Source organism: Neodiprion lecontei, chromosome 1 (genome assembly GCF_021901455.1).
Source record: "Neodiprion lecontei isolate iyNeoLeco1 chromosome 1, iyNeoLeco1.1, whole genome shotgun sequence".
Classification (NCBI taxonomy): domain Eukaryota; kingdom Metazoa; phylum Arthropoda; class Insecta; order Hymenoptera; family Diprionidae; genus Neodiprion; species Neodiprion lecontei.
Genome location: NC_060260.1, coordinates 19,320,964 through 19,347,946, shown reverse-complemented (window position 1 = coordinate 19,347,946; position 26,983 = coordinate 19,320,964). Strand labels below are relative to the sequence as shown.

Here is a 26,983-nt window from a genome sequence, read left to right as displayed (position 1 = left end):
TTCAGCAAGGGCTCCATGAAAGCACTGAGTTGAAAATGTACAAAATTGTACGAAGCGAATACAGTAAGACAACCTTGAGGGAGTCAGAATGTGTATGGTAACAGCTCAAAAATGGTGTGATGTGTGTGATGTGGTGTGATGTGGGAAGACTACAACCCTAAAGGTGATACTCTGCAGATGTGGAAATGCGATGCAGATGATATGGAGTGAGTGTACAGATCTTCGTGATCATTTTGGTTGATGAGTAGACATAGCTCAACATACCACATAACTTGCACATGATTTTCTGAATTTCATTGATCAGCATTGTTCAGTATGATTATTAGAGTGATCCTGAAAAAGGTCATTTTTGTATTTGAACCGGTGCAGCACCTTCTAGATCTAGAACTAGAAAGGGTGCCTGTGAGCATAAATTCATTTTAAGTTTCGAATTTGCGTAGGAACCGCTAATAATCACTAACGATGAAAAATCTATGTGAAAAATGACCTATTACACCAGTTACTTGAACAGTATTTCTATTCAAACGGGGAAATGAGGAAAAAGCATAGCTTTGTACATTGACACTCCTGAAACAATTCAAACCTTGACAGAAAAATTCTTTGCATATTGAAGATAAAAAAAAAGACGAATCATTTATAATTTATTCACAGATCAATCAGTCATTATTCCCAATTCGCACTCATTATTCATTTATTCTATTATAGAATCTTGGTGATCGGTCAATTAAGTAAACGTATTTTTAGTTAACGTTTCGACCCGGATATGGGCCCTCTTCAGAACGAATTATTTATTTAACTGTCAAGAACAATAAAAATTTTTTTATAAATAATAATACTAGAAGTAATCAGACATTAAATATTGTAGATGTAATACTCTTAGGGCTATTATATATTATTGGTTAGTAAGAACATTTTGATTAATTGAAAAAAGAATGGCTTTAAGTGTTATTTACCTTTTTTTATAAGTAAGTGGACTAAGATGTAGTCGAATTCACAATTTACAATTAGTGGAGACAATGTTCTTTGAGTGACGGTAGTCAATGTCAATCTTCTAGTTATTTTACATGGAGGAGTTAATAGTTGGAAGTCATTAATTAAAATTCATTTATTGAAGTTGGCGATCGACCATTGTCGTCGAGTGTTTTTTTTTTATCTCCAATATTCACAGAATTTTTCTCATTTTTTTTTCGAGCTGATCTGGAGATCTTTTCCACATAATCTTTCTAAGGACCACTCTCATGATGCATAATATTTTTGTTGAACTATTTTTGAAAACATTTGTTGCAAATTTTTGTAACTAATGTAAGTGGAATAAAAAAAATTGACAAGTAATTATCCTGCATACTAACATAAATGCGTACTTCTATTCTATTCAAAAATATTGATGGATCTATTTGGTAATCCTATTCTTTTCAAAGACCATTATAAGGCTACGATATTATAATAACGACATATCTCTGTGTAAGCAAATATTACTATGAATGCATGGTCAACAAGTTTGTTATTGACATATTCTTTTAAATTGATCATGCTGTTACGTGCGTTGATTAGATGTGAAGTAGTTTTCTGTTCCGGAATACAACATAGATATAAAAGGAAAAAACTGCATATTGTTACAAGTGAATCAGTCTTTGATACCAAAGAATTAATGTTATGCACATGTTGTCCTCAAAAAAAGTTTTAGAAATTTCGGACCCCGAAGACACCATAAATGTTTTTGTATATATGTACGCTCCTGACCGAGGAAGTTCCTACGTTGACCACCAGTCAACTCTGCCGTCGACTACAAAGATAGTGGCCACGGTGGTTCACTCTTAAGTCAAGAGTTATATAATTTAACAGCCATGTTTAACAGCAGATGTACATTTGGGGACAATAGATCTGAGATGGCTAAGTTTTTACACTAGGCAGTTATGTTGGTAACACAGAGAAACCTACAGTGCCATAGTGGGCTGAGCGCGAAACAAACTCAATCTCAATGAACATAATATAACCCATGACCGTGTCAATCCAACAAGCACGGTCGTATACACAGGTCTGGGCACTCCGGCTGTGAAACCGTGCTCGAAAATGAAGCCAATGTTGTGAATTTTCGCCGTTAGCGCTAGTGAGGGTGAGGCCTACTTAGTACGCATGCGCGGCAACTGTCTCTTTAGTTACAATCCGTTAACCTCTTTCCTCTAATATTCCTCTCTTTGTTGCACATCGGCCTCGGAGATTGCAGCGCTCCGGTCTTTGGTGTAGAAATTGAGAAACACAGGCTTCAAGATGGACACGCTGCGTTATATAGGAAGTCTATAAGACCGTGCCAACAAGTCATCATCCCCGCGGTATTCTAAGGTTAGATTCGACGGTCATGGGTTATTTTATGTTTATTGAGATTGAGTTTGTTTCGCGCTCGGCCCACTATGGCGCTGTAGGTTTTTCTGTGGTGCCAACATAACTGTCTAGTGTAAAAAATGAGCCGTCTCAGATTCATTGTTCCCAAGTGTACAGTTGCCCAAGTGAGTGGGGGAAGAAATGTGTTTGCCAAGCATCTACTACTATCTGAAATAACTGTGACGATGTCGAGTAATTTTTATTCACTCAATGTTAAAATACAGACGGTGATTTCATACCATTATTTAATTAATTTTCCAATTACACGTGAGTATTCTTTCTTGTCTTATGTTGTAGATAAACGTTGAGATCTTACTTTTGTGTACTTATTGTTAGTGGTGTACTTTTCAACAGCAACGATGTTTTTACCGCTTATACAAAATTAGTACTACAAGCAAGCTGTGATTTTTTACAATGATTCGGTTTTTCTTGAAGGCTCTTCGTGCAGTTGTCATCTTTTACTATATAGCAGATCTTCTGTAGAATTTCATTTTTGCTGAACGGTTTGCATAAAAAAAGTAGGTGAGGTTTTTACGTCAATTTGGGAAATGCTCGAGGGTGATAAATTTCATTATTGCTATCGATTTTTTAGTACAAAAATATAACCTTGAAAACCTTAAAAAAATCGATGAATTTATAATCACTGGTTTCTAGCTTACAAAAATTGAAAACTACTTATTAGATATTAGAATTCATTTTTAAAAATTGCACATGAAAATGTTCAGATTTCGACAAAATTCTGATGGAACGGATTCCGCAAAATCCTTATGGAAACGGCTAGAGTTTTAGTATGTTATAGTACACATCCTCCCGAACAAAAGTTTTCGTGGACACAAGTCTCAAAAATCAGTAGATTCCGAGATATAGGCTCCAGAAAGGGGGTGTATGGATTTCTTGATATCTATGGATTGCGTGCTTTATATGAATTACAAAGCTTCAAGGGGGACTTGAAATCAAATATATCACTCAAAAACTGCACAACCGATTCGTAGCGACTCCGCTCATGCGTGAAAAAGAGAACAAGTCGATTATTGCAAGAGTCGGAGGGTCTCGTTCTTTACGCGAAATCTGACGTTGCACCTCCTTCCAGTAAACCAGCGAGTTCATGGATGAAACCAATGCATTGATGGAATCAATGACAGCTTCCTGCTTATGTAGAGTATCGACCGTGCAGTTCTTTGAATGAGTTGATACCCTCTCTGTATCGTAACCTACCGACGTGCAATTACCACGAGAGAGCACACATGTTTATACCATAGCCTTTAAGATCCATATCGATCTAGATTCAGTTAACATTTTGGTGTGCAATGATCTCGCATCGACAATCTGCATACAACATACCATTCGTTATTTCGCAAACGAACTTACATTCATGTAATGCCACGCAGTATATATATTATCTTAATTTCTTGACTTTATATCTTCAATTCCAACTCCCACATAGATCATGTGGGTGTACAACCGAAATTCACGGAACTCAGGCTCATAAGCCTTCACTGACCAAACGCAAAGAACGTGAGAAAAGAAAAGATGAGCTGTTCACGAAGTATCATTTTCAGAATTCAAATATGTACTCTTGCAACTATCTTGTCAGCACTGCACCAATTGGCCTTTTCAAGATCAATCGTCTTGCATTGACGTAGGTAAAGACCAATCAGGAGTCTCTTCCAGACCTTCCACTATTGAAGACCCTTTTCGAACTAGACGGAGGCAACAGAGATTCACTTTAGACATCAGAAAGAGAATAGAACTAAATTAATTGCAGAATCAATTTAGACTTCAAACCATTCAGAATACTTCGGAATTTAGAATGTTATAGATCATTCTGAATCGTAGAACACTCATATTCAGAACATTCGAACTTCAGTATAACTAAATAAGTGAATAACAACATTGTAAAACCAAATCTCGGGAAATCTATTTAAAGAACATCTCATTGTTAATAAATGTGTATTTTAAATTGAAGTGTTGTCTAAAACGAATTATTTCAATCACGCATAGCGATAGTTGGCACGACCCACAACATAGTTCCAGATCGAGAGAAGCTGCACGGGAAATCATAACGAGACCTAAACACCACAAGGTTTGTAAATCGAACTCAAGTCGAAAATCCCGCAGTAAAGAAAAGATTTCTCGCGACGTTCTTCCCTAAACGTAATAGCGGTGACAAATGCTATTTATATTCGCGATAATGGCGGTGCCGAATGCGACTTGTATTGAAGATGGCGGTGTTAACATATGTGAATTGCATTCAAAATGGAGGTGGTGACGCATGCAATTCGTATGTATCAATTTATTAGTAAAAACTTTCATTTGAATAAACAACAAGTTGCCAAAAACAGGGAAATTCCATTTCCAATGGTCCTCCATGATGCAAATCCTGCAAATCATACCTACAAGTTTTTCTAGCTGCAATTGCTATTGTGATTTTTTTCAGTTTTTTAGGGACTTACAGTCTTCGGAGTCTTCTTTTATAGAGTGCAAAAAGACCTCAGATGTGAGAGAGTTCATTTTTTAGGGTGGTTATTCAGATCGAGTTTAGCATTGAGTATTTATATAGTTCCAAGATTAGGTATGCACTTCAATAACAGATTCCGCGTCTTGACCCGTATAGCATCAGTATGAACATGAAAGAAATAGCTTGCACTGTGATGTTTGTGAGAAATTTTAAAATCGAGAAATGTACATTTTCATTTTGGTTTTCGAGAGCTGATCGTGACATTTTCGTGATAGAAAATAAGTTCTTCTGCAGGGTTATGCGAGTACTGAAAAAATGCTTGGTGAAAATAAGAAATGTGTTATCAATTATATCCTGTGTGGCACAAAATACATAATACCCCATACCTTATGTGGCACCCGGATCGGCAGTACCGACTGTCACCGCAAGGGAGCACGTCAGTGCTCAAGGCGGTGGCGACAACCAGCAGCAGCGGAGTCGGCGGAAACAGACGTTGACCGCAAAAACGGATCCCATCGACGCCATTATATATACACAGGCTACAGCTGTAGCATGCCGTTAAAGTTTATACTAAAAGAGATCATTGGGTTGTAATAGTTTTAGGACATTGAATGAATATATAATATTTATACGTAACTAGGTATTAGTCGTTTGTGTGTGAGAAACCCCGCTAAACATCGATTCCTACACTTATATATACCACTACTATCATATCGTTACTATATCGTTTGATCCTATTTAGTAATTAGTTATACTGTAGGATTAATTTCGGCAACGATTAGATTTCAAAATCGTATGAAAACTAATGTTTTTGTTATGGTCTATTGAAAAGATCTTATTTTTCGGTTTTGATAATTTTATTTTTTTTATATCGATCTGCTCTTTACCAGATATGGAAAAATAATAAGAGTTCATTGTAATTTTGATAATTTAACGTTTTTTTTGCAATTGTTCATTAGCTTATCTGCTAAAGGCTTTCCGTACAATAGTACTGATGGTTTTTCAGTGTTCCAATTCACGTTTCGATTCGTGTGCAGGATCGGCCGCTCGTAAAACGGAGAGATACGTTGCAGATGTCTTCAAGATCTATACAAAAGGAAACGACCGTAAATTAATACGTTCAAAAGTTATTGTTTATTGCGTGTATGCAAGTAAATTCTATATCGCTGCTTACGTGTGTTCGGCATTAATCAGTGAACCTGTGAGTCTTAAAATACCTTAATATTTCATTCAATTAAGTACTTAAATAATTATAATCAGAAGTATTTTCCAGGCACGTCATTTATATTTCACAATTATTTCGACAAATTCAAACGAAATTATACTGTTCATGATGTACAGGAAGATAGAATTATAAGCTATAGAAAAAAAGGAAAACAGTTCCTACCTCGCTCCGCTTTTTGGTTCAGTCTAACAGTATGGGAGCCCACCATCGGAAAGTCCACATCATCAAACATCCGGTTAATTCATGCTGTATTTAAAAGGATACATACTAAACAATATTGACCCGTCGGTCTACCTAAGCATATCCTGGCGGGATATCCTTAATGGAGGTAATTTACTTGGCATAAACAGGTATGTCACATACTTCACGAAACATCCAGCTAAAATTTGTACAGAAATATCAGTTATTTGAAACTATCTTGGTCTGCCTTGCTTCGCCTTGGCGGAAGTGCTCGACTGACCACGCTAAAGGGGTGTATTTTCAGTATCTCACCTACATTATCGAACATCCGATTTTTTAATTTTATTTTCAAGTCCTAACCGTTTTGTATACACATATCTTGGTCTGCTTAAATAAAACTTGGCACAAATGCGTGGCAGACCAGATTTATAGGACTAATTGCCTTATAAAGAATTTCCATTGAAATACTGTTCAACGTGCAAAATTAATATGTAATATAAGTGCAATATGATTATGGAATTTGAGTAATGGAAGAATACCATGTTTTGTGTGAAATTTACTACACACAATACTAACAGATTAGCGTAAAATAATAATAGATATCAGAAAATATACAATAATTTATACAATATTAAAATTAAAATTACAGTATTATAAAATATGCAATGTGTACAAAACAACAGAAGATGTAAAGATACAGTATTATGCAATTATAATTTGAAACTAATTTTTCGCACTTGTTCGTTAGTATCGGAATCGTAAATGTCTACCGTAGATTGTGAATCTTCATCTTCGTCTAATTTACCTTCACTGCATTCTTTATCATCTATAATTACATCATCAACACGTGATGGCTCTGTTTTCTAACACAATGGTGTAAGCTTATTATTTGTTAAACATCAAACATGATCTTCTGGCGAAAGAAAAAAATTCGAATGTTCGATGACGTTGGTGAGATACTGAAAATGCACCCTTTTAGGGTGGCCAGCCAAGCATTTCCACCAGGGTAAAGCAAGGAAGACCAAGATAGTTTCAAATAACTGATATTTCTGTATATTCTGTATGAATTTCAGTCGAACTTTCGTGAAGTATGTGACATACTCGTACCTGTTTATGCCAAGTAAATTACCTCCATTAAAGATATCCCGCCAGGATATGCTTAGGCAGACCGATGGTTTAATATTCTTTAGTCTGTATCCTTTCAAATAAAGTATGCCTTAACCGGATCTTTGATGACGTAACTTTCCGAAGATGGACTCCCGTGGAGACACGCCAAAGTTGTCAGTCGCTAATCGACACATCAATATAGAGCGAACCTGATGTTCTCTTGTACCTTACGGTATATATGTATGTACCTACTCACGGTCCGTTATACTAAAGGACAGTTATTCCCGTAAAACGGTAATCTGCATAAAATAAACAATTAGTTGTATTACAATAAAGTGGAACGTGCTTACTACTATATCCTCGCCTTATCCTGAAAACCATCCAAAATACTGGTAATTAGCCGAGAAAATAATCTGAAAATTATTTTTCTATACGCAAACATATACGAAAAAACCGATATTTCCACAAGAACCTGGGATCTTTCTATTATTATACGGATCCTATATGTAGCCGATATGCCGTGAGTTTGGTGAAAGTGCTGATTTCGAATCAGGCGGTCACCACCGGTGCCACATACGCACAACTTTTACGTAAGCCGAGCGTATCGGACACGGTCTTACATACAGGTATTGCAGCGAACTGAAATTTGAGTGGTGGGGGTAGCCGGGTTATTGTCCAAATTTTTTTTGCCACTACTGGCCACTACGCGGCGCTGTCAGTTATTCATAGACATATGAGTGACATTACAACGTAAGGTTCCCAATAAACACACACCAGTATAAATTTCGTATATGAAACGTCGAAGTCGTTTAATAATGGTATAAGTATAAAATTCAACCGTATCACATATACTGTAATATTTCGGATGGATATTATTCGTATGATTACTCTGTTTATTATGCGTATTTCATTATACAGAAGTTTAAAATACGTATTATTATAGCAAAAGCAACGTATAGTATATTTGTTCATTATTCGTACGAAAATCGTTTAAAACTTATATGTTTAACGATGTTGGTACTCCATCTTTCAACGTTTTATCAGAATCGTTTCATTTGAATTTACAAATTACGAGCTATTAACGTTCACGAAATTCGTTTATGATTTTGGTAATCACAACATATAATATTCATTCATGACACAACTGCCAGCAACTTTAATTAGACGTTTATCATACTTCCTATTCACCATTGCACAGCAGTATATTGATTGTTTTATGAACGTATATCTTCGACTATTATAATGTACGTTTTATTGGTATTTCTGATCTACGCGTGATAGACGTTTATGAAATTCATTTTCAATCTTGGTGTCTACAACATCTATATATATATATATTAGGGTGTGTCGAAAATGAACTTTTTTTTTTTCTTCGCTCCTACCACTCAAAACTTTAGGTTTTGACATTAAAGAGGTCCTCGTTCAAGGAGGGCGCTGTAGCTTGAAGTTTAGAAGTCGCTCAACGAGGATTTAGGTTTCCCATCTAATTAACACGTAAAAAATATTGTTTTTCGTTCAAAATGATGTCAGGCAACCATAAAATTGGCGATGTCTGTATTTCTTGGCTTATTTGAAAGCATGACTCATCCCCTAAACGATGATAGGTCGTTTTTCGACTTACCTTGTTCCAATTTTTTTTTACGCCACTTTTCGACCACAATAGTCACTTTTTCAAGTTTACAAAGTCTCCAAGGTATCAATGAGTCCAAAATGAATTGCTACAAGTATTGATTCTTGATTCGAATATAAATAACCAATTCTAAAAATTGGTAAATTCCGTATCTTCAATTTTATTCAAAAAACCATGTTTATTTTGAGAAATTTTGTATGTTTCACTAATTTTTGGAATTGGTTATTTATATTCGAATCAAGAATCAATACTTGTAGCAATTCATTTTGAACTCATTGATACATTGGAGACTTTGTAAACTTGAAAAAGTGACTATTGTGGTCGAAAAGTGGCGTAAAAAAAATTGGTACAAGGTAAGTCGAAAAACGACCTATCATCGTTTAGGGGATGAGTCATGCTTTCAAATAAGCCAAGAAGCACAGAAATCGCCAATTTTTTGGATGCCTGACATCATTTTGAACGAAAAACAATATTTTTTACGTGTTAATTAGATGGGAAACCTAAATCCTCGTTGAGCGACTTCTAAACTTCAAGCTACAGCGCCCTCCTTGAACGAGGACCTCTTTAATGTCAAAACCTAAAGTTTTGAGTGGTAGGAGCGAAGAAAAAAAAAAGTTCATTTTCGACACACCCTAATATATATATATATATATATATATATATATATATATATATATTGTACATTCATCATACAACTACCAGCAACCCCAATTAAGCGCTTAATTATTGCGGTTTTCCACTATTGCACAGAAATATATTCATCGTTTGATGAACGTATTTTTTCAACGATTATTGTTCACGTTTTACTGCTACTTGTGATCTACGTTCAATAACCGTTTATGAAATTTATTCAATATCGGACTATTTTCAAGATACATTGAATTGTATAATATGTATATTTGATCAAATGGGTTCATACTTGTTTTACTTCAACACGATTGAGGAAAATTCAACGTTGAGTACAATATTCAGATTATGAACGCACTTTTAGTATTCATGTATGCGGAACCGCCTGATGCCAAGCGGTGGCCAAATCAGTTGATTATCTTATAATTAGTTTCCGAAAAATGGACTTTAATTACCCGTTATTTTGATGCCAATATTATGTGGTAACTAAAGCTGAACACTGATCTTGTATTCATTTACCGGTGCATGGAACATAGATATAACCAATAAAAGGAAGAGAATAAAGAAGTGTCCGAAACGTGAATAATTTCGTACCAAGAATAATAATTTATTGTACATTTTTATAATTATTTCACAATATTGGTTATCATATTATAATATATTAAATCTCATTATTTGGCACGAATTACGTCAAGACTTCAATATCTTGTATGAGTACTTGCTAAAACAAGCGTTCATCATATCCTGTCGCATTTTTAACGTCGTTTGTACGTTTATTTTTCGCGCTATTTTATCGGAGTTCTGTGCGTTATACATTGTGTCACTACTGATATATTATTCTCCTGCTCTGGTGCGTCAGCGTCGGTAACGCTGCAAGCTAGAGTAAGAGCGCAATAATTATATGTAGAGACAGAACTTATCCCATGGACCGCGCATTCATACAGTAAGTGTAAGTATAGCGAGTGGTAAGACAAGGACAGCTCGGAATAACACGGGCATATATGGCAAAGTTGATTCCCTTTTGGGCACGATCTCTCTGTCGCTCTTGCGTCTCCTCTATCTTTGTCTTTGTCTGGGAGCCTATATTCATCCCCACCCTTGCAACTGGCCTCAGGCGCTGGTTATGGCGTTATTCGTCAACCGAATGCGGAGGTGCTCGGATCGATCGGTGATCGTGTAGCAAAAAAGGTGAGAAGCTATTGTTAATCTGCGGCCTAGACGGAAGAAGCAAATTCGTCATTAAATAACGCTGGTAAGTACAACTACATATTTTTCCAAATATGGTGGTATTTTGTCTTAATACATCGAGCATTCTTGGTTGAAAAAATAATGTGTTTTGCAACTCAAATTCTGTCTCTTCTGTATTTTTTTCTTTCCTTTCTTTTCTTTCTTCAAAAGAAACTATGTGTAATGTTCTGCGTCTTTTTCTCTAAACCAAACGATGTACCATAAAAATATGGAATAGTTTATTGTTTATTATATAACGTTCATGAATATTTTTGAACTGTTTTTAAACGTTATTTATATGTGTTAAGTTTACTATGATACGTATATTATAGGTTAATTATATTAGTTCTTGTCGAATTTGAGGAAAACTTCATGTTAATAATCATCCCATGTGATCATGCGGTTATTAGTAACTTTTGCTCTGTATTGTTTGAAATCGGTTTCGTGTTTATTATTTTTTTAGATACCGTTTCAACATATCTATAACATACATATGAACTCGTAGCATCTTCCAAAGTAACAAAGTATAGTAATACAGCCACGTAAATATTTCTGTGCCATCGAAATCACAGAAATATTATTTTGACAATATTTTTTATTTTCTTTTCCCTTCAATTGAAAATAACAATTATTATCCATCAGAAGAAGACGGTCATGTTAGACAATAGAGACAATAGAGAAGATCCGTAGCAATAAAGCTTTTTCACCAGTTAGTGCAACAACTTATATAGAGGTTTATTAAAAATTATGTATTTTGATCCAAAATTCTGTTTTGTGTATATTTTCTTGGATTTGGGCTGAATAAATATTAAAAAGGGATTTGCACCTGAATAATTTTGTAAACACTGGTAAAAATAGTGGTCATCTACCCATCAAACGTATATAATACGCAGGAAATTCGTAACAAGTAATTTTATTCCATTGGATTTGACTTTGATCTTTACCGATAAACGTATAGTATACTCATGATTTACGTTCAGTAGTAGGCGTCATGATATACTATTCGAAAAGTATTAGAATATAAGCAGGACATCGGCCCAGAATTGGTTCAACGTTAAACTACGATCTTGTTTAATTTGTAGTAACAATAAATAGCGATACATAGAACTATAAGTACTATAGAATAATAATATTAGTAACAGTACTATCTAGTCCTGAAATATATCACGATTCCTACTACTGAACGTAAATCATGAGTATACTATGCGTTTATCGGTAAATGTCAGAGTCAAATCCAATAGAATGAAACTACTCATTACCTGCGTATTATATACGTTCGATGGGTAGCTGACCACGTTTTTTATTCGTGTTTACAAAATTGTTCGGCTACAAATGCCTTTTTAATATTTATTTAGCCCAAATCCAAGAAAATATACACGAAACAGCATTTTTGATCAAATTACTTAATTTTCAATAAAATTTTATATAAATTGTTGCGCTAACTCGTGTAAAAGCTTTATTGCTATGAATCTTCTGTATTGACTCACGTACTACGTTCATTAGGTTCATTTAACTTTTAGTTTTCAGAGTGGTGTGCGGATATTTACGACAAATAAGGCAAGCACGTTAAAGCGTACATCATTTCTTGTCTGGTGTGTATTATTATTTAGTTTTATAACATGCCTCATGATTTAAAAGTTCTGAGTAAACGACATTTGCGTCGCAAAACAGCTATAAATACTCGTAAAGTATTACTGAGTATTGCAGGCAATAATTGTGCACTCGAGCACCTTACGAAATCACAATTAAAAGATGCTAGTCATGAACATGTGTCTTGTATCGGAGAATATGTGCACTCTATAGATAGCGATTATGATGTTGATCATATCCATCAAAGTAATGAACAGAATGAAGAAAACTCTAATTCGAACCGCGATAATAAAGATTTCAAAGACATCGAAAGTGACATAGATAGCATCAAAGCTACGTTGTACAGTTCTGAAGATAATTCAAGTTCCGTCAGCGATGAAGTGCATTTAGATGATGAAACGAACTTTGTTGAAAATTTGCGCGACTGGGCATCTTCAAATAACATCACACATAACGCGATCGATCAATTGCTAGCATTATTGAAACCAGCACATCCTATCTTACCCTTAAGTGCTAGGACTCTACTTCACACGTCACGACGTATTGAAACGTTAAATTTAGACAACGGAGAAATGTGTTATTTCGGTTTGGAGAAATGCTTGAGACAAAAACTCGAGTCAGGTCTCAAAAAAGGACTGTCACCTGAACATACGTTGCGAGTTGATTTTAATATTGATGGGATTCCCGTTTATAAAAGTAGCGGAACATCATTTTGGCCAATTTTGGGACGCAGTATTTCAATGATCGATGATAGCCCATTTGTAATTGGTGTTTATTATGGTACGGGTAAACCGATGCCACTATCTTCATATTTACGAGATTTAATTAAAGAAACGTCACGTTTAAGCACCAATGGTTTTGAGTTTAATGGCACCAAATACTTTGTCAGAGTTGGTTTATTCGCGTGTGACGCGCCCGCGAGATCTATGTTGAAAATGTGTTTAGGACATTCGGGTAAGGATGCTTGCGAGAGGTGTAAGATTCGCGCAGTTCATCTCAACCGTAAACTGTGTTATCCATGTGACACCGAATTCCAGAAGCGAAAAGATAGTGATTTTGTTGCACCTAGTGAAAACGATCGTCACGTTAAAGGACGTTCGCCTCTTTTAGATCTTTACGTGGGACTAGTCTCCCAATTTCCTTTAGATCCCATGCATTTAATCTACCTGGGAATTTTGAAGAGGTTGCTCCTTAAATACTGGGTCGAGGGTTCACGTGATTGCAAATTGTCTAAGGATATTTTGTTAGAAATTGAACGTATAATGAAACTATTGGCGCGATATGTTCCGGCAGAGTTTCCTCGAAAGCCCCGTGGATTTTTGGATTTGCATCGATGGAAAGCGACAGAATTTAGATTTTTCTTGTTATATTCCGGCCCTGTTGTAATGCGGGATGTGCTAGATCGAAAAAAGTACAAACATTTTTTATTATTGTCTGCCGCCGTGTATATTCTATCGAATACAGCCTTGTTCTCGCGTTTTCGAAACATCGCGCAAGATATGATCGAAAAATTCGTTACTCAAGGTGCTAAGATATACGGACAAAACTTTGTCGTATATAATGTACATTCGCTGCTGCATGTCATAGACGACGTAGAACGATTTGGCCCATTAGAAGAATACAGTTGCTTTGTGTATGAAAATCATTTGGGCCATTTGAAACGACTTATTCGATCGAAACGCTTGCCGCTGCAGCAGCTGAGTAATCGACTTGAAGAACTAAGTTCTATTCGTAAAACTAATTGTCAGGAAAAATTTATTCCTAAACCCAAATTTATTGGAAATTCTCGTGAATGTCAGGCTCTGGAAACGAAAAAATTCAAAATATCAATAAAAAGGCCGGATAATGTAGTAGCTTGTGGGACAGAAATATTAGTGATCAAATCAATCCTTTTCATTGCCGGAGAATATAGAATTATAGGTACTCCGTTCAAGTACAAGCGAGACCTTTATCAGAAACCTATTAAATCTTCCAAACTAGGGATTTTTTTCGTAAGAAGTTTCAACGTAGCGAAATCTTATCGCGTCGATGATATATTACATAAATTCGTCTGTCTTCCATTTAAAGATGGTTTCGCAGTAACTCCGATACTACACGAAATGAAATAAAATTTTTATTTTTTGTTAAACATCTCAACGAAACGAGCTCTCGACAAAAAACAGATGATGAACCTACGATTCTCGGCAATGTGTACGAGGAAGAGGGATTCGTTCAAGACATGTATAGTATGTCTATGTCTACCTCGCACACATTCCCGAGAATCGTAGGTTCATTATCTCTTTTATATTAAAAGTTTGCTTCAATTGAGATGTTTAGCAAAAAATAACATTATCGTATACCTATTACCATATACCGTATATGCCGAGTCTAATTTACCTAGTAGTCCAATATACCCAACTCTACCATATGTTCATAACATCACTTTTGAGCTGATTTATTATAGTTTTGTACGTCACATTGACGTTCAAGTATTGGTTAGACATGCGTTCCCAAAATCTTCATAATGTTTCATGATCGATTCATCTTTTAACTTATATACTACCTTGCATATTCCTATGTTGATGTCCTAATTAAAAACTTTTAAACTGGCACTTTTTGCTCAGAGTGGAATAAAAGTGCTTGAATTTTGATCAAATATAAATTTATACACCAGACTAGAGAATATGATACATTTAACGATGTTTTTACTCAGTCGTGCTGCAGAACTATGTATGCGGTGATTGAATTCTTGGTTGGCGAAGATAGAGAATGCGCATTGGTACCAGTTCTTTGGCTGGTCGAAAACAACACCCAATGTTACTGGCCACGGACAAAAACTGAAGATCATTTTACAAAACTTGTAAAATCAAAGGCTGCCTATGAAAAAACATGGCCAAAGTTTGCCATTCACAAAGTACTGCATACCGGAGGTGATTATTGGAACGTAGAACTTTTTTTTACAATTGTATACGGATTGAATGTTTCAATCATATTAATTTTCACTTGGATAAGAGTTACGACGATATATTTTGATCATATTGTACATTTGTGATTAATTTTGCTAATCAATGAGCATTCGGTATTGATTGATATTCCTTGATTAACTAACAGATGACTACCACGACACCGAAGCAACGATGGCGCGCCTACTGGAGCTGGGCACGTCCGATGAATCCGGAATAATTCGCAACATCGCTAAAAAATCCACTGTAATACCTCAGCAAGATATTACCAATGACGTGGACGAGAATGAAGCTACGAACAGTGATGATGTCGAACCTGAGCCGCAAAAGAAAAAACGTAAACACAAAACCGACAAGAAGAAGGCTAAAAATCGACACGTTAGTAACAAAAAAAAAAAAACGAAGCGTTCTCGTGAAAGTTCAAGTAGTTTAGGTTACACCTCTTCAGCTGACGAGAATTTGCCACCGTCCGAAGTCGATGAATCGACTTCTAACCGTAATAAGAATACTCGCTACATTAACTCAGCCAAAGGATCTACCAAAAATCAGACACCAAAGAAAAACTTGGCCCACAAGATCGTACAGCACCAGTATAATGATAATTCCCATGAGTCACCGAATCAGTTGTCTGGATATGAAACATCAAATAGAAACATTTCTAGTAGGATCATCAGGTCTACCACGCAATATGACTTATCAAGATCCTTTTCACAACTTGAACCTTCAACCCCGACCACATCACGCGAACAGAATACCTTTGAAGAAAAAACTCTGCAGTATTTAGAACACATTAAATCCTACACTGAACAAAACCATCTGCTACTACGTAAAATCTTCTCAAAACAGAAGGAAGTCAGCATCGACGTAACAAAGAAACCAGCCGAATTCCCAAAACTTCCTCTTAACTCCATGGAAGACTTCTCCAACCTCGAAAATATCCTGAAATCCGAAGAGCATCGAACTTATTTAGTGAGTAGACCTTGCAATCATATTCAAAATATGTATGTCATGACATACGGATAGGTACTAATACCGAGCGTATTCTTCAATGAGGGCCAACCCCCTCCCTAGCGCAAACCAACACAGGCACATGAGGCTCGGCCGGGAGGGGATAGAATGCCAGTGGCCATGTTAGTCTCCACTCGACCGAACTTCACGTACGCGTCATGTGCCTGAGTTGGCTTAGCACTAGGGAGGGGGTTGTCTCTCATTGAAGAATACGCTCGGTATGTGTTGACTGCAAAGGAATAATGAAAATTACTACAGGCATACAGAATTGCGGTTCGTAACGTTTTAACCCTCTCGGACCGTATGTTGCTTCTACGCAACACGCACTTTGAGGCTTCATAAAACTGTATCGGTCGCAAGGTCAGGGTTCTAACTGCATAGTTCCATTAAGCAAGGTCAGATGGCCTTATAGATACTCCTAAACCCTGAGGTAAACTGCTTTCACCCATCGAAATATCAATATGGTGAGAGATTTTCATTCAACATGAAATCGGTCTCGGTCTGATCGAGAGGGTTAACGTTAAAAAATGCTGAAAAAATATTAGGAATCGACAATCTCCAACTAGTCAAAATTGTTATCGATGTTGATAACAGTAAGAATATTTTGAATTCAATTCGACATTCATTCATTTTAGTATTTTGTTGCAGACCGGGAAACTGGCTTCTGTTGGAGGGACAAGCGGTCGCCAATGTGTGTTGGCTATAATGAGGTCACTACTCACAAACGAATTAGCGATGCAATTCAATTGGGCAGGGAGGGACAAAGTCCCATTTCAAAAGACATTGACAATGGAAACTGTTTACGGTAATGAATAATTCATGAAATTTTCGAGAAACAGTTATTACTTGGATTTATCGTGTGAAAACAATATTATTCACACATTATTATTCAAATTATGCAAACTGTTAACTTTTTTCCCAATATATTCGAGATTCATCACAATTTACATTGAAATTATTCCTTATCAGTTATCAATATCGTGATATTGTACCTTCCTTTTGATGTATTTTTTCTCAGAGGCTGTGAAACAAACCTTTCTTGGCAAGAAGGAAATTGGTGATGCAACCGAAACCAGTGTTTCGTGTGCCGTGAAAGACTGGTTAAAACTAGCTCGATCACGGCATACCTATGTACGAAAGAAGGGCTAAGAAACTGTGGTAAACGTCAACTAATTTTAAAAACAGTCATATAAAAGTACAAATCATACAGGCATATAAATATTTCTGATATAAGTGTAATATTCTTAGCGTTTTCTGTTAGTTGTAACTACCGTGAAGACGAAAGTATAGTGTAGGTTGAGCTGTGTCTATGAGCTACAAGATGTACCTTTTTTTTTGATAAATGAGTATTTATAGATATAAGATATTTGTGTAACGTTCTAACAAAGATATAATAAAATCGATTCACATATATAAACTAAATTCGTACGCTTTCTAACTCAACCCAGACTTGTTTCTAGCTAACGTGAAATGATCTTCCTCTATAGCAGTGTACTATATACGCTTTCAATTACACATCCAAGATACGTTATGTATTCAAGTCTAGAGGTCCAATTAAAAACGTTTTTTAACACTGTATAATATTCGTTTAGACATAAATAATGAAAGATTAAAGCGTCATTAACAGAAAACATTTTGTCACGTTAGTTAAACGGACATTGTCAACACATTTTAATAGAAAAAATTTCCTTCATAATTTGAGTTTTAAAACGTACTTGCGAAACGTCTCTTAGTAGTCATCAATATCCAAATATTAGACGATTACCATAAATATTAAAATAACGGATTTTCGATACGTTTTATCAACAAATTGAGATACGATTTATAAATGTTTGGTTTCAAACGTATAAAATTTGCATATGAACAACTATCGTAAGACGTCCACCAAAAACGTTTAATAAACCGAAATCACGGCGGACATTCTTCGCAATAAAATACGTAGGTGCTGCACGTTTATTCTACAGAATAAAACGTTCTTTTTTGACGAATTTCATACGCTTTATATACTGGCATTGTTTATTGGGTTACTGTGTATGAGTATCAAAAAGATTGGTTAGGGCTCCGCCAAAAAATAATAATAAGCTTATGAATAACTCGTAGCGTCGCTCTTGTGGCCATAAGTTGTACTTTTGTTTCGGACGTGAACTGACCACCCCCCACTACGTTCGTTGCAAGACCTGTATGTAAGACCGTAGTAGCGGACAAGTGCTGCGAATGAAAACTTGTGCATATGTGGCGCTGGCGGCTGCGAGCTGCGCGCATTCTTTTCTACGACTAAGGAAGCTTCGACGGCATCTATCCCATTAAATTTGTACTGATGAAAAGCAGCAGATTGAATCAATACCTGCTGCGATTCATCACCCGGGATGTAACCATCATATTCTCGCCAATTTTGTGTAACGTGCAGAACAATACTTTCCCTTATCTGCGCGTGTTTCTCTTGCATATTAAACAATCAATACAATACTATCCTAAATAGACAGTTCCCAATAAACACACGATATTTTATGATACGTCAAATATACGTAAGGGTGGTTTAATTCGAGTATAGGTAGAAATTATAAACGTTCAGAAATCTACGTTGTATGACTGGTAAGTATTATACGACAGCGATAAACGTTTAGACCACGTTTTGAGAACTTCATCTGTTCATTATACGTTTACAAATTAACAACTTGATGACGTATAAAAATAAATTCCAACATCCGTATATCTCACTGACGAAAAATCGTTGAATAATCGCATATGTAGCAGTTGTATCGACTTGCAGCCTCCTACCGTTAACTTTCGACGATGATCATCATTTTATTAATTCTAATGATCAACGTTTAGAGTAGTGGCTACAACCACGTATATCAGTAGTCGATAATACGTATTTTGTATACCTGATATCTACGACTATTAAACAACAGTGTTGAAACGTTTACCAATCTACGTCTTATAAATTAGTGTATAATCAGGACAGCAAAGAACGTTGTTAAAACGGTTAAGGGTACCACCGTTTCAACAAATGTTTAAAAATTAGCAACCTCATTTGATATAAATGAAAGTTTTAACATCCGCATATCTCACTGACGAAAAAGCGTTGAATAACCATATATGTAGAAGTTGTATCGACCTACAGCCTCCAACCTTTAATTTCGATCATGATTATTGTCTTATCAACTCTACTGATCAAAGTTCAGAGTGGTGGTTCCAAAAAAGTATAATACTAGTTGATAATACGTACTTTGTATACCTGACACATATATGACTTTCAAACATTAATTCACATCCTACCATCACGTAAGTAGGTATGTCCGTTTCTATGAGGTATAGGATCATAACATATAGTTGCTCTGAAAATGATGTACTAACTTCCACTTTAACGATTTAGTGAAATGTACGCTTCTTTATCTTACAATAGTCAATGTGGACTTTACTCCATGCCTTAAGGGGGGGGTCAGGTTTTGCACTTTCGAAAAATCGAATTTCTTTTGTCTTATCTTATTGTTAAATATTTCAAAAATATATTCCCAAAATTTTAAGTCGATCTGAACAAAACTCTTGAAGTTATTGTCTAGTTAGTCTTCTGCCCTTTAACACTATAGCTCTGACAGCTGGTATACAGCTTATTCACTTCTATCGTTCTGGTCCATTATCCTGTTTCGAGAATATTTTATTTAGTAAAGACAGGTAAGTAAAGCCATAAAGACATATTTTATATTTGTCTGTATATAATAATATGCACTCTACAATATTTTAAAACGAGAAACGATCGTCAGTTTGACGTTATACGTTCGATCGTGCGTTTGTGATTTTTTCTCAAAACTACTTTTTCAAAGTCCGTGTTCACTGCCATTTAAAAACTACTTGACCGATTCATTTCAAACTTGATACACATTTTCTACATACAAAATACCTCCCCGCAACTTTTAGTTGAAATTTTTTTCAACATTAAGGAGGTTTCCCACCCACAAAATGGCGGGATTTTTCGTGGAAAATAGTAGATTATACTTTAGATGGCCCCCAAAAATTTTGAAATGAAAAAAAAAAAATAATCAAAGAACGTTGAGGGGAGGATTTGACGATACTTTGACTAAATTCTAATGGTTTTTGATATCAGATAATTTCCGACCGAGATATAGTGAACACCGCAAATTGTTTTTTTTCTGAGACGTTCTGGGGCAAGCTCTGTCACCGGCTTGTTTTTCAATATTTCCGCATGAAAAATTTACAGAATATTGTTAAAAGTATACTTAATAATGTACAAATTGTTTGACTAAATTTGCTCAAGCCATACTTCTAAAAAAAATTCACCAAATAAGTGTTTTTTTTTACGCTGAAACCCTTACCCCCCCCCCTTAAGTTAACTTATGAATCTGCTCAAATTGTGTGTATCTGAACTTTATACAAAATACTTAATAGTATTAGATTTCAGCAATGCCCAGAGAATTACCATGTTAAGTCTCAAATAAGTAATCAAATTTTCAATTTCAGACAATTATACTGTAAATTTACTGAAGATCCAACAATTTACTAAATTTGGAAAGTAAATAATGCTCTTGCAAATTTATTTAAAATTGTATTGTGAGTGCGAATTATGGAATTATAATCTTATTGATGAGTTTTTAATGACTGTGTTATTTGTCATGCCTGTGTGGCGTATCGTACATTGTATTGCGAATCAAATAAAGTCATGGTTTCCCACAAAGTAGTTTGGCGCAGTAGGTAGGGTGTCCGACCAGTAACCCGAACATTGCGAGCGAACGGGGTTCGAGCCCAGGCTAGGACAAAATGATGCGTTAGGTTTTCTAATCTATCTAAAATGCATCTTGATCGACTGTAAGTACCATTAAGTTGTCAAAGTAGTGTTCGCGCTCACGAAAAATCATTGACATCAATTCTCCACGGATTTCTGATCTATTTTTTTTCATGTCACAGTTTTAACATACATTTGCTATGAAAAACCTTGCTGTAATACGTATTAAAATAGGTTTACAAAGGTAAAAAATAATTTTCAATTACCATCATCCAGTGATAGTCTTGACCAGCCCCCTGACACTCACCACTGCTCGTATACTAAAAAATTGTATGCGTCTTGTCCGCGTTTTTTAGTTCCTTTACGTGGCGCTAGTAGACTCCTGGTAGACTTCTGACACGCTCGCTGCCCTCGCTGACCGCGCGCAAGCTCGTCAGGTAACTACTAGCGCCCCTAGTGGTGGAAATTGGCAGCAGAATCGAGAGACATTTTGCGAACCACTTTTAGCAGCATGTGTCAGGGGGCTGGTCTTGACGTTCATGTGATGCGTATGAGACACGTATTTCATATATATTAACAACCGAGTTTCTATTATACGTGAATCGGAGTGACATACTTAAAACGTATAAATATGACTGATATTATACTCATACAAATATCCGTCTCAAAAGCCTTCCGACAATACCTATTAGAATCGGCTAATAAACATCAAAAATAACGGTTATGTGGCGGACATTCTGAAGAGTGTTATCCGTGCTTGATGAACGTTTTCTAAACTTATGGTTTATACTCTTTCAACGTTTATCATACTATCGTGTGTTTATTGGGTTACTATCCGGAATAATTTTGATTGTTCATCCTTACATTTCACCGATTTTAATCACTTAATCACTTTGGATATAAATTTTTCTCAAATTGAGATATAAATTTATCATAAAAGCAGACGAAAACTTAAAGAGAAGATCTTTAAAAAGATAATTTCTTACTTATCCTAAAAATATTTGAATAATGTAAAGAAAGGGTTTTTAAAAAGCCAACTTCGTACAATCGTCGTCGCGTCTGAAAATCCCATACTTCGTTACGTCGTCGGTGCGTCTTGAAACCGCTAACTTCACGAGTTTTTCCTGATCTTTTTATACAAACATAAAGATTTGTATGCAACTGGTATGTATTACTGCCTTCCATTAAGTGGCGCTGACACATTGCACGTCAAAGTAATATACTTATACTATACGTATAATACTTACATCTGTGTAATTTTCTAAACACAGGACGAAAAATTTTCCAGCAGTTATTTGCAAAGGTGTTTTAGCTCGGGCCATCAGCATTATCAACGGCTTAGAATCTGCTGCTCGAAGATTGTACCACGTTGCTTTGTACGCGGAGCAGCTTATCGCTGTACTCTGCAAATTATTTGACGTCAATACAAATTTATTATATTGAGCTGATATAAAACATTAATCTAAGTTATATAGCTATTTCCCTTATATACCCAGTAACCTTTTGACTATAGGTCTGCTGAATTGCATTCCAATTATTATGCAGTCGAAACTGTTCGGTGTAACAAGTCATTCCCTTCAAGATTTACCAGGCTTACAGATAGCAGATCGGTAATCAAAGTTGCAATCTAGATCTATACTGATACTTCCTACAAAGCATCACTATCTGATTTAGCAGCCAATTTGAACTCGATAAACAGAGCTTAGCACTAAACTAACTCATGGTTGCTTGTCTGCTGGTGAAGCGTCGGGGACTTGTAAGGAAATCGCCCGGTAAATATATATATATATATATATATATATATATTTTTTAACCTGCCTGGAAAGTTTAGTTTTCTAAACCTATGGAGTGTGTGGAAAGTACTTCATTTCCGAACAGTTGGCAATACTACGTTACCGCATCTGCATATTTGAAATACTATGTCTTACACGCTAGGGTTTCTTCATAGCATATCTACTTTTGAATAACTGAATTTTATGCATTGTGTCGAAGGGTTGGGAAGGGGTGCAGAAAGTGATAGTGACAGGATTGCAGGCGAAGAAAGGCAAGGGGGTGATATAGCGTCGCAGGCGGGGGCGGGGGGGGGGATGGATAATGGAGTGGGGCGGAAGCCGCGGGCGGGGGAGAGGAAGAGGGGAAAGAGGAGGGTAAGTGAAACAACAAGTGAAGGCTGGAAAGTAGGATTCTGGAATGTAGCAGGGCTAGCGAACAAGGACGAGGATTTCTGGAGGGGTCTAAGAGAGTGGGACGTCATATTTTTAATGGAAACGTGGATAGAGAAGAAGGGATGGGAAAGGATTAATAATAAGCTACCGGTAGGATATGAATGGGAAGTGCAGCATGCGGTGAGAAGAAATAGGAAAGGAAGAGCAATGGGGAGAATGCTGTCAGGAGTAAGAAAGAAATTTGTAAGAGAGGAGGGAGGGCAGGCAGAGGTAAAGGAGGGGATGACGAGGAGAAAAATAAGTGTAGATAGGGAAAAGTGGATAGTAATAGGGATATAAATGAACGGGGATTTAAAAACTAAATAAGGAGAACTGAGGGAACGGGTAGAAGAGGCAGAAGGAGGGACAAAAGTGCTAGTTGGGGGTGGCTTCAATGTCAGGACGGGGCAAGAGGAGGGAGGATGTTGGGGAGAAAGAGAGGAGGAAAGTAAGAATAGGAAGTCAAAGGACAGGAAAATAAACCCGGAAGGTAGGGAGCTGTTGCAATTTTTAGAAGAGATGGGCTGATCAGTAATGAATGGGGATATGGAGGGAGATGATGAGGGGGAATTTACGTATCTGGGAGGGGCGGGGGAGATGGTGGTAGATTATGCTATCGGAGGCAATGAGGTTAGGGAAAGGGTAAAATGGCTGGAGATTGGGGATAGAGTTGATTCAGACCACCACCCAGTGATAGTGTGGATGAGGGGGGCAGTGTCTAGGAAAAGAAAGGAAAAAAGGGACAGAGGAGTTGGTAGAGGGGTCTGGACAAAGGAGAACTGGCAGAGGTTTAGAAGAGAGGTAAAATGGGAGGGGGTAGGGGAAGCGGACGTAGGCAAAGAGATAGAGGAAAGGCTAAGGGAGTTTACGCGAGCAGTAGAAGCAGGAGGTAGGGCAAATGAGTAAAGCAAAAAAGGGTTGGTGGGATGAGGAATGTAGGCAAACGAAAGCAGACGCTAGGCGAAGTCTAAGAAATTAGAGAAAGAGGGAGGGGCAGGGAGAAAAATGTAGAAAGGAAACAAGGGAATATAATAGATTATGTGAGGAAAAGAAAAGGAAGAAAATGAGAGTTTCATAAAAGAAGGTGTGGGAGATAGTAAAAATGGGATAGAGGAGGGTAGTATGAGGCGGGGGGATAGCAGGCAGGGAGGGAGACGGGGAAGGGGACCTACAGAGGGAAGAGATCAGAAAGGCAATAGGAAAGTTGAGGGATGGAAAGGCACCGGGAGGGGATGGATTAGTTAGCTAGGTATAGAGATATGAGGGAGAGGATATGGAGCAGTGGGTATGAAAAACATGTAATAGAGTATAGATGGGAGAGGGTTGGCCGGAAGAATGGAGGGAGGGATGGATAGCGACGATAGTAAAGAAGGGGGAGAGAAAAAGAGTAGAAGAGTACAGGGGAGTAACTCTAATGACGACTTTTTAGAAGGTTTATGCAATGGTATAGAGGGCAGGTTAGAAAGGGAAGTGGAGGAGAAGCGGGTGGTATCGCACAACCAATCGGGTTTTAGGAAGGGAATGGGGATGATAGATAATGTGTATGTACTTAATTATCTAATCAACAGCCAGGTGGGGGAGGACAAGGGGAAGATGGTCGCGTTTTTTGTTGACTTGAAGGCGGCGTTTGATTCGGTACAGAGAAAGGTCCTATGGGAGGCTATGGAAAGAAGAGGGGTGAGGGTAGGGTTAAGGGCAAGAGTAGAGAAGATTTACAAGGAGACAAAGAGTAGGGTGGGAGGAGGAAACGTGGGAGCATGTTTAGGAAAGGTGTGTAGGTTGGGATAGAAGGGGGGAAAGCTGGCAGGAGGTAGTAAGGGAATATTAGGAGAGGAGGGGGACGGAGAAGGGTGGATGAGAGAACTAGAAAGGGTCAGGAATGTGAGAGAGAAGGAAAGAATGAGTGATGAATGGGAAATGGAAGTAGAGTAGGATAAGGATAGTTAGGATATAGAATAAGATGAAATAAGATGAAGTTAAGTAAAGATAGGGGATAAGGTAAAAATAAGAATAGTGTAAAGGAATGGCAAGGAAAGACAAGGTGCAGGGCTAAGGCAGGTACATAATAAGTAGGGATAAGGTAGGAAGTAAGATTAGGTTAAGAATAGAATAAGAAAATATGTAAAACGATTCTAGAAGGTGGGAGAAACGGGAGTCGTTGTAACCCCAAGGGGATCAATAAATATTACATACATACATACATGCATTGTGTTATTAAGTGTAAATTACTTGGCCCCTTTTCTACACAGTATTTACTGTAACGTCCTGGCAGTATTGGACATACCCATACAGCGACGAAGCATAAACGAATGACGACGGATAGACTAACTTCAGTTCATCAGAGGACTGCCTTGTCTACGGCGTACACGCGGGGCGTCAATTAGTCAACAGAATCCGGTTATAACCGGATCCTTCCCATAAAATGGCGTGCTACCCGAACACAGGTAGTAGTGTCTTGGCAAAGAGCAGACCTAACTCACAACGTCGACAGTAGGGAACAAACGTGGAAAAGCGGTTGTTTGACTCAAGGGAAATAGAAAATTTCATTGATTCAAAATTAGTTTGACTAAATTAAATTCAATAGAAGCAGGTAGATGGACGAGACAGGAGATGGGAAAAATTTGAGTTATAGAAACCAATTTATTTCGAGTATAAAGTTCAAGGAACGCAATTTTGACAGAGTTTTGAGAAAGTTAAGTGATAATTTATTTTCAAAAACAAACTTTAAGTGGCAGCTAGATCGAATCTAGAATCACTGCAAAGAAATAGTTTAGAATTTGGAAGAGCATTGTATTTTTTTATTTTACCCTATTTTTGTAATAACCATTTTTTTTTTATTTTTCATTTGTTGTAATTCTCACAGTGCATTCTTATTTCATTGTAAAATATAATAGCGAATGCACTGCGTCTATTCATTTATGTGGCAAGGGTTGTTTCCTTATCTGATCAGGCAGGTAATTCTCGTTAGCATGGTTATCAACTACGGTGAAACGAACTGGGTGTACGGCACTGTATTATTCCCTGTCCGATGATCGACATTTGTGGTTCCTGAGTCTGATGGGCAGTCAGGGCTAATATCCCTAATCTGCAGTGAGGGAACGATTCGAATATCAAAAGAATAGTAGGCACGGCAGACTCGGTGTTTTATCCCAGCTCTGCAGGAGGGACACTGCAAGGGTATTAATACCCGAGTCCGTGAAAATCAATTAGATAAAGCAGCTCAGGTTGTTTTGTACTAGGCATTACCTAAATCCTCTTGTGCCTATCCCGGAGGTGCCCTATTTATTTATTAAAATATACTGACAATTACTTATCACAAGCAGTGAACCCACACAATATTATCACTTTCACCAGCTGCCGATCTCGAGAAAGCGGTAAACGCTACAGTATTATATAGGTACTTATTACATTCTCTTACTGTATAATAACCAAGTCGGGTGTAGAGTGTAAATCAAATAGATTTTGCTCAATCAATCAGTTTGAAATTTTCGATCTGATATGTCGTAACGCTAACTGTGACTTACCTTTTCCATAATTTGCTCCCCGACGTAAGAGTACAGAAACAAATGAAACATCATTGTCAACATAAATGTGATAAAAGTGGTGATGCCTAGAGCTTCACTGTCTTCATAATTCTGTAACGACATTTTAAAATACAAATATTT

The 26,983-nt window shown here is 36.8% G+C and overlaps 2 protein-coding genes across 4 annotated transcripts; one reads left to right on the top strand and one right to left on the bottom strand.

Annotated features, from left to right (window-relative positions):
* Positions 1-5,839: 5,839 nt before the first annotated feature.
* On the bottom strand, positions 5,840-26,965 carry LOC124296590 (odorant receptor 4-like). Its single transcript, XM_046746624.1, has 3 exons — positions 26,843-26,965; positions 22,362-22,517; positions 5,840-5,923 (listed from the first exon to the last, which is right to left on the bottom strand). Exons 1-3 carry the CDS (start codon positions 26,963-26,965, stop codon positions 5,840-5,842), a joined length of 363 nt encoding a protein of 120 aa, XP_046602580.1.
* Positions 10,243-17,795, top strand: LOC124293646. Of its 3 annotated transcripts, XM_046735301.1 has the most exons (6): positions 10,243-10,858; positions 12,354-12,425; positions 15,116-15,332; positions 15,514-16,334; positions 17,022-17,178; positions 17,392-17,795. In XM_046735301.1, exons 3-6 carry the CDS (start codon positions 15,131-15,133, stop codon positions 17,520-17,522), a joined length of 1,311 nt encoding a protein of 436 aa, XP_046591257.1. In that variant the 5' UTR covers positions 10,243-10,858; positions 12,354-12,425; positions 15,116-15,130; the 3' UTR covers positions 17,523-17,795. The 3 variants fall into 3 exon arrangements, with proteins under 3 accessions (XP_046591257.1, XP_046591263.1, XP_046591274.1); XM_046735307.1 differs by lacking the exon at positions 12,354-12,425 and having other exon boundaries at positions 10,244-10,858; XM_046735318.1 differs by lacking the exons at positions 12,354-12,425; positions 15,116-15,332 and having other exon boundaries at positions 10,246-10,858.
* Positions 26,966-26,983: the final 18 nt, after the last annotated feature.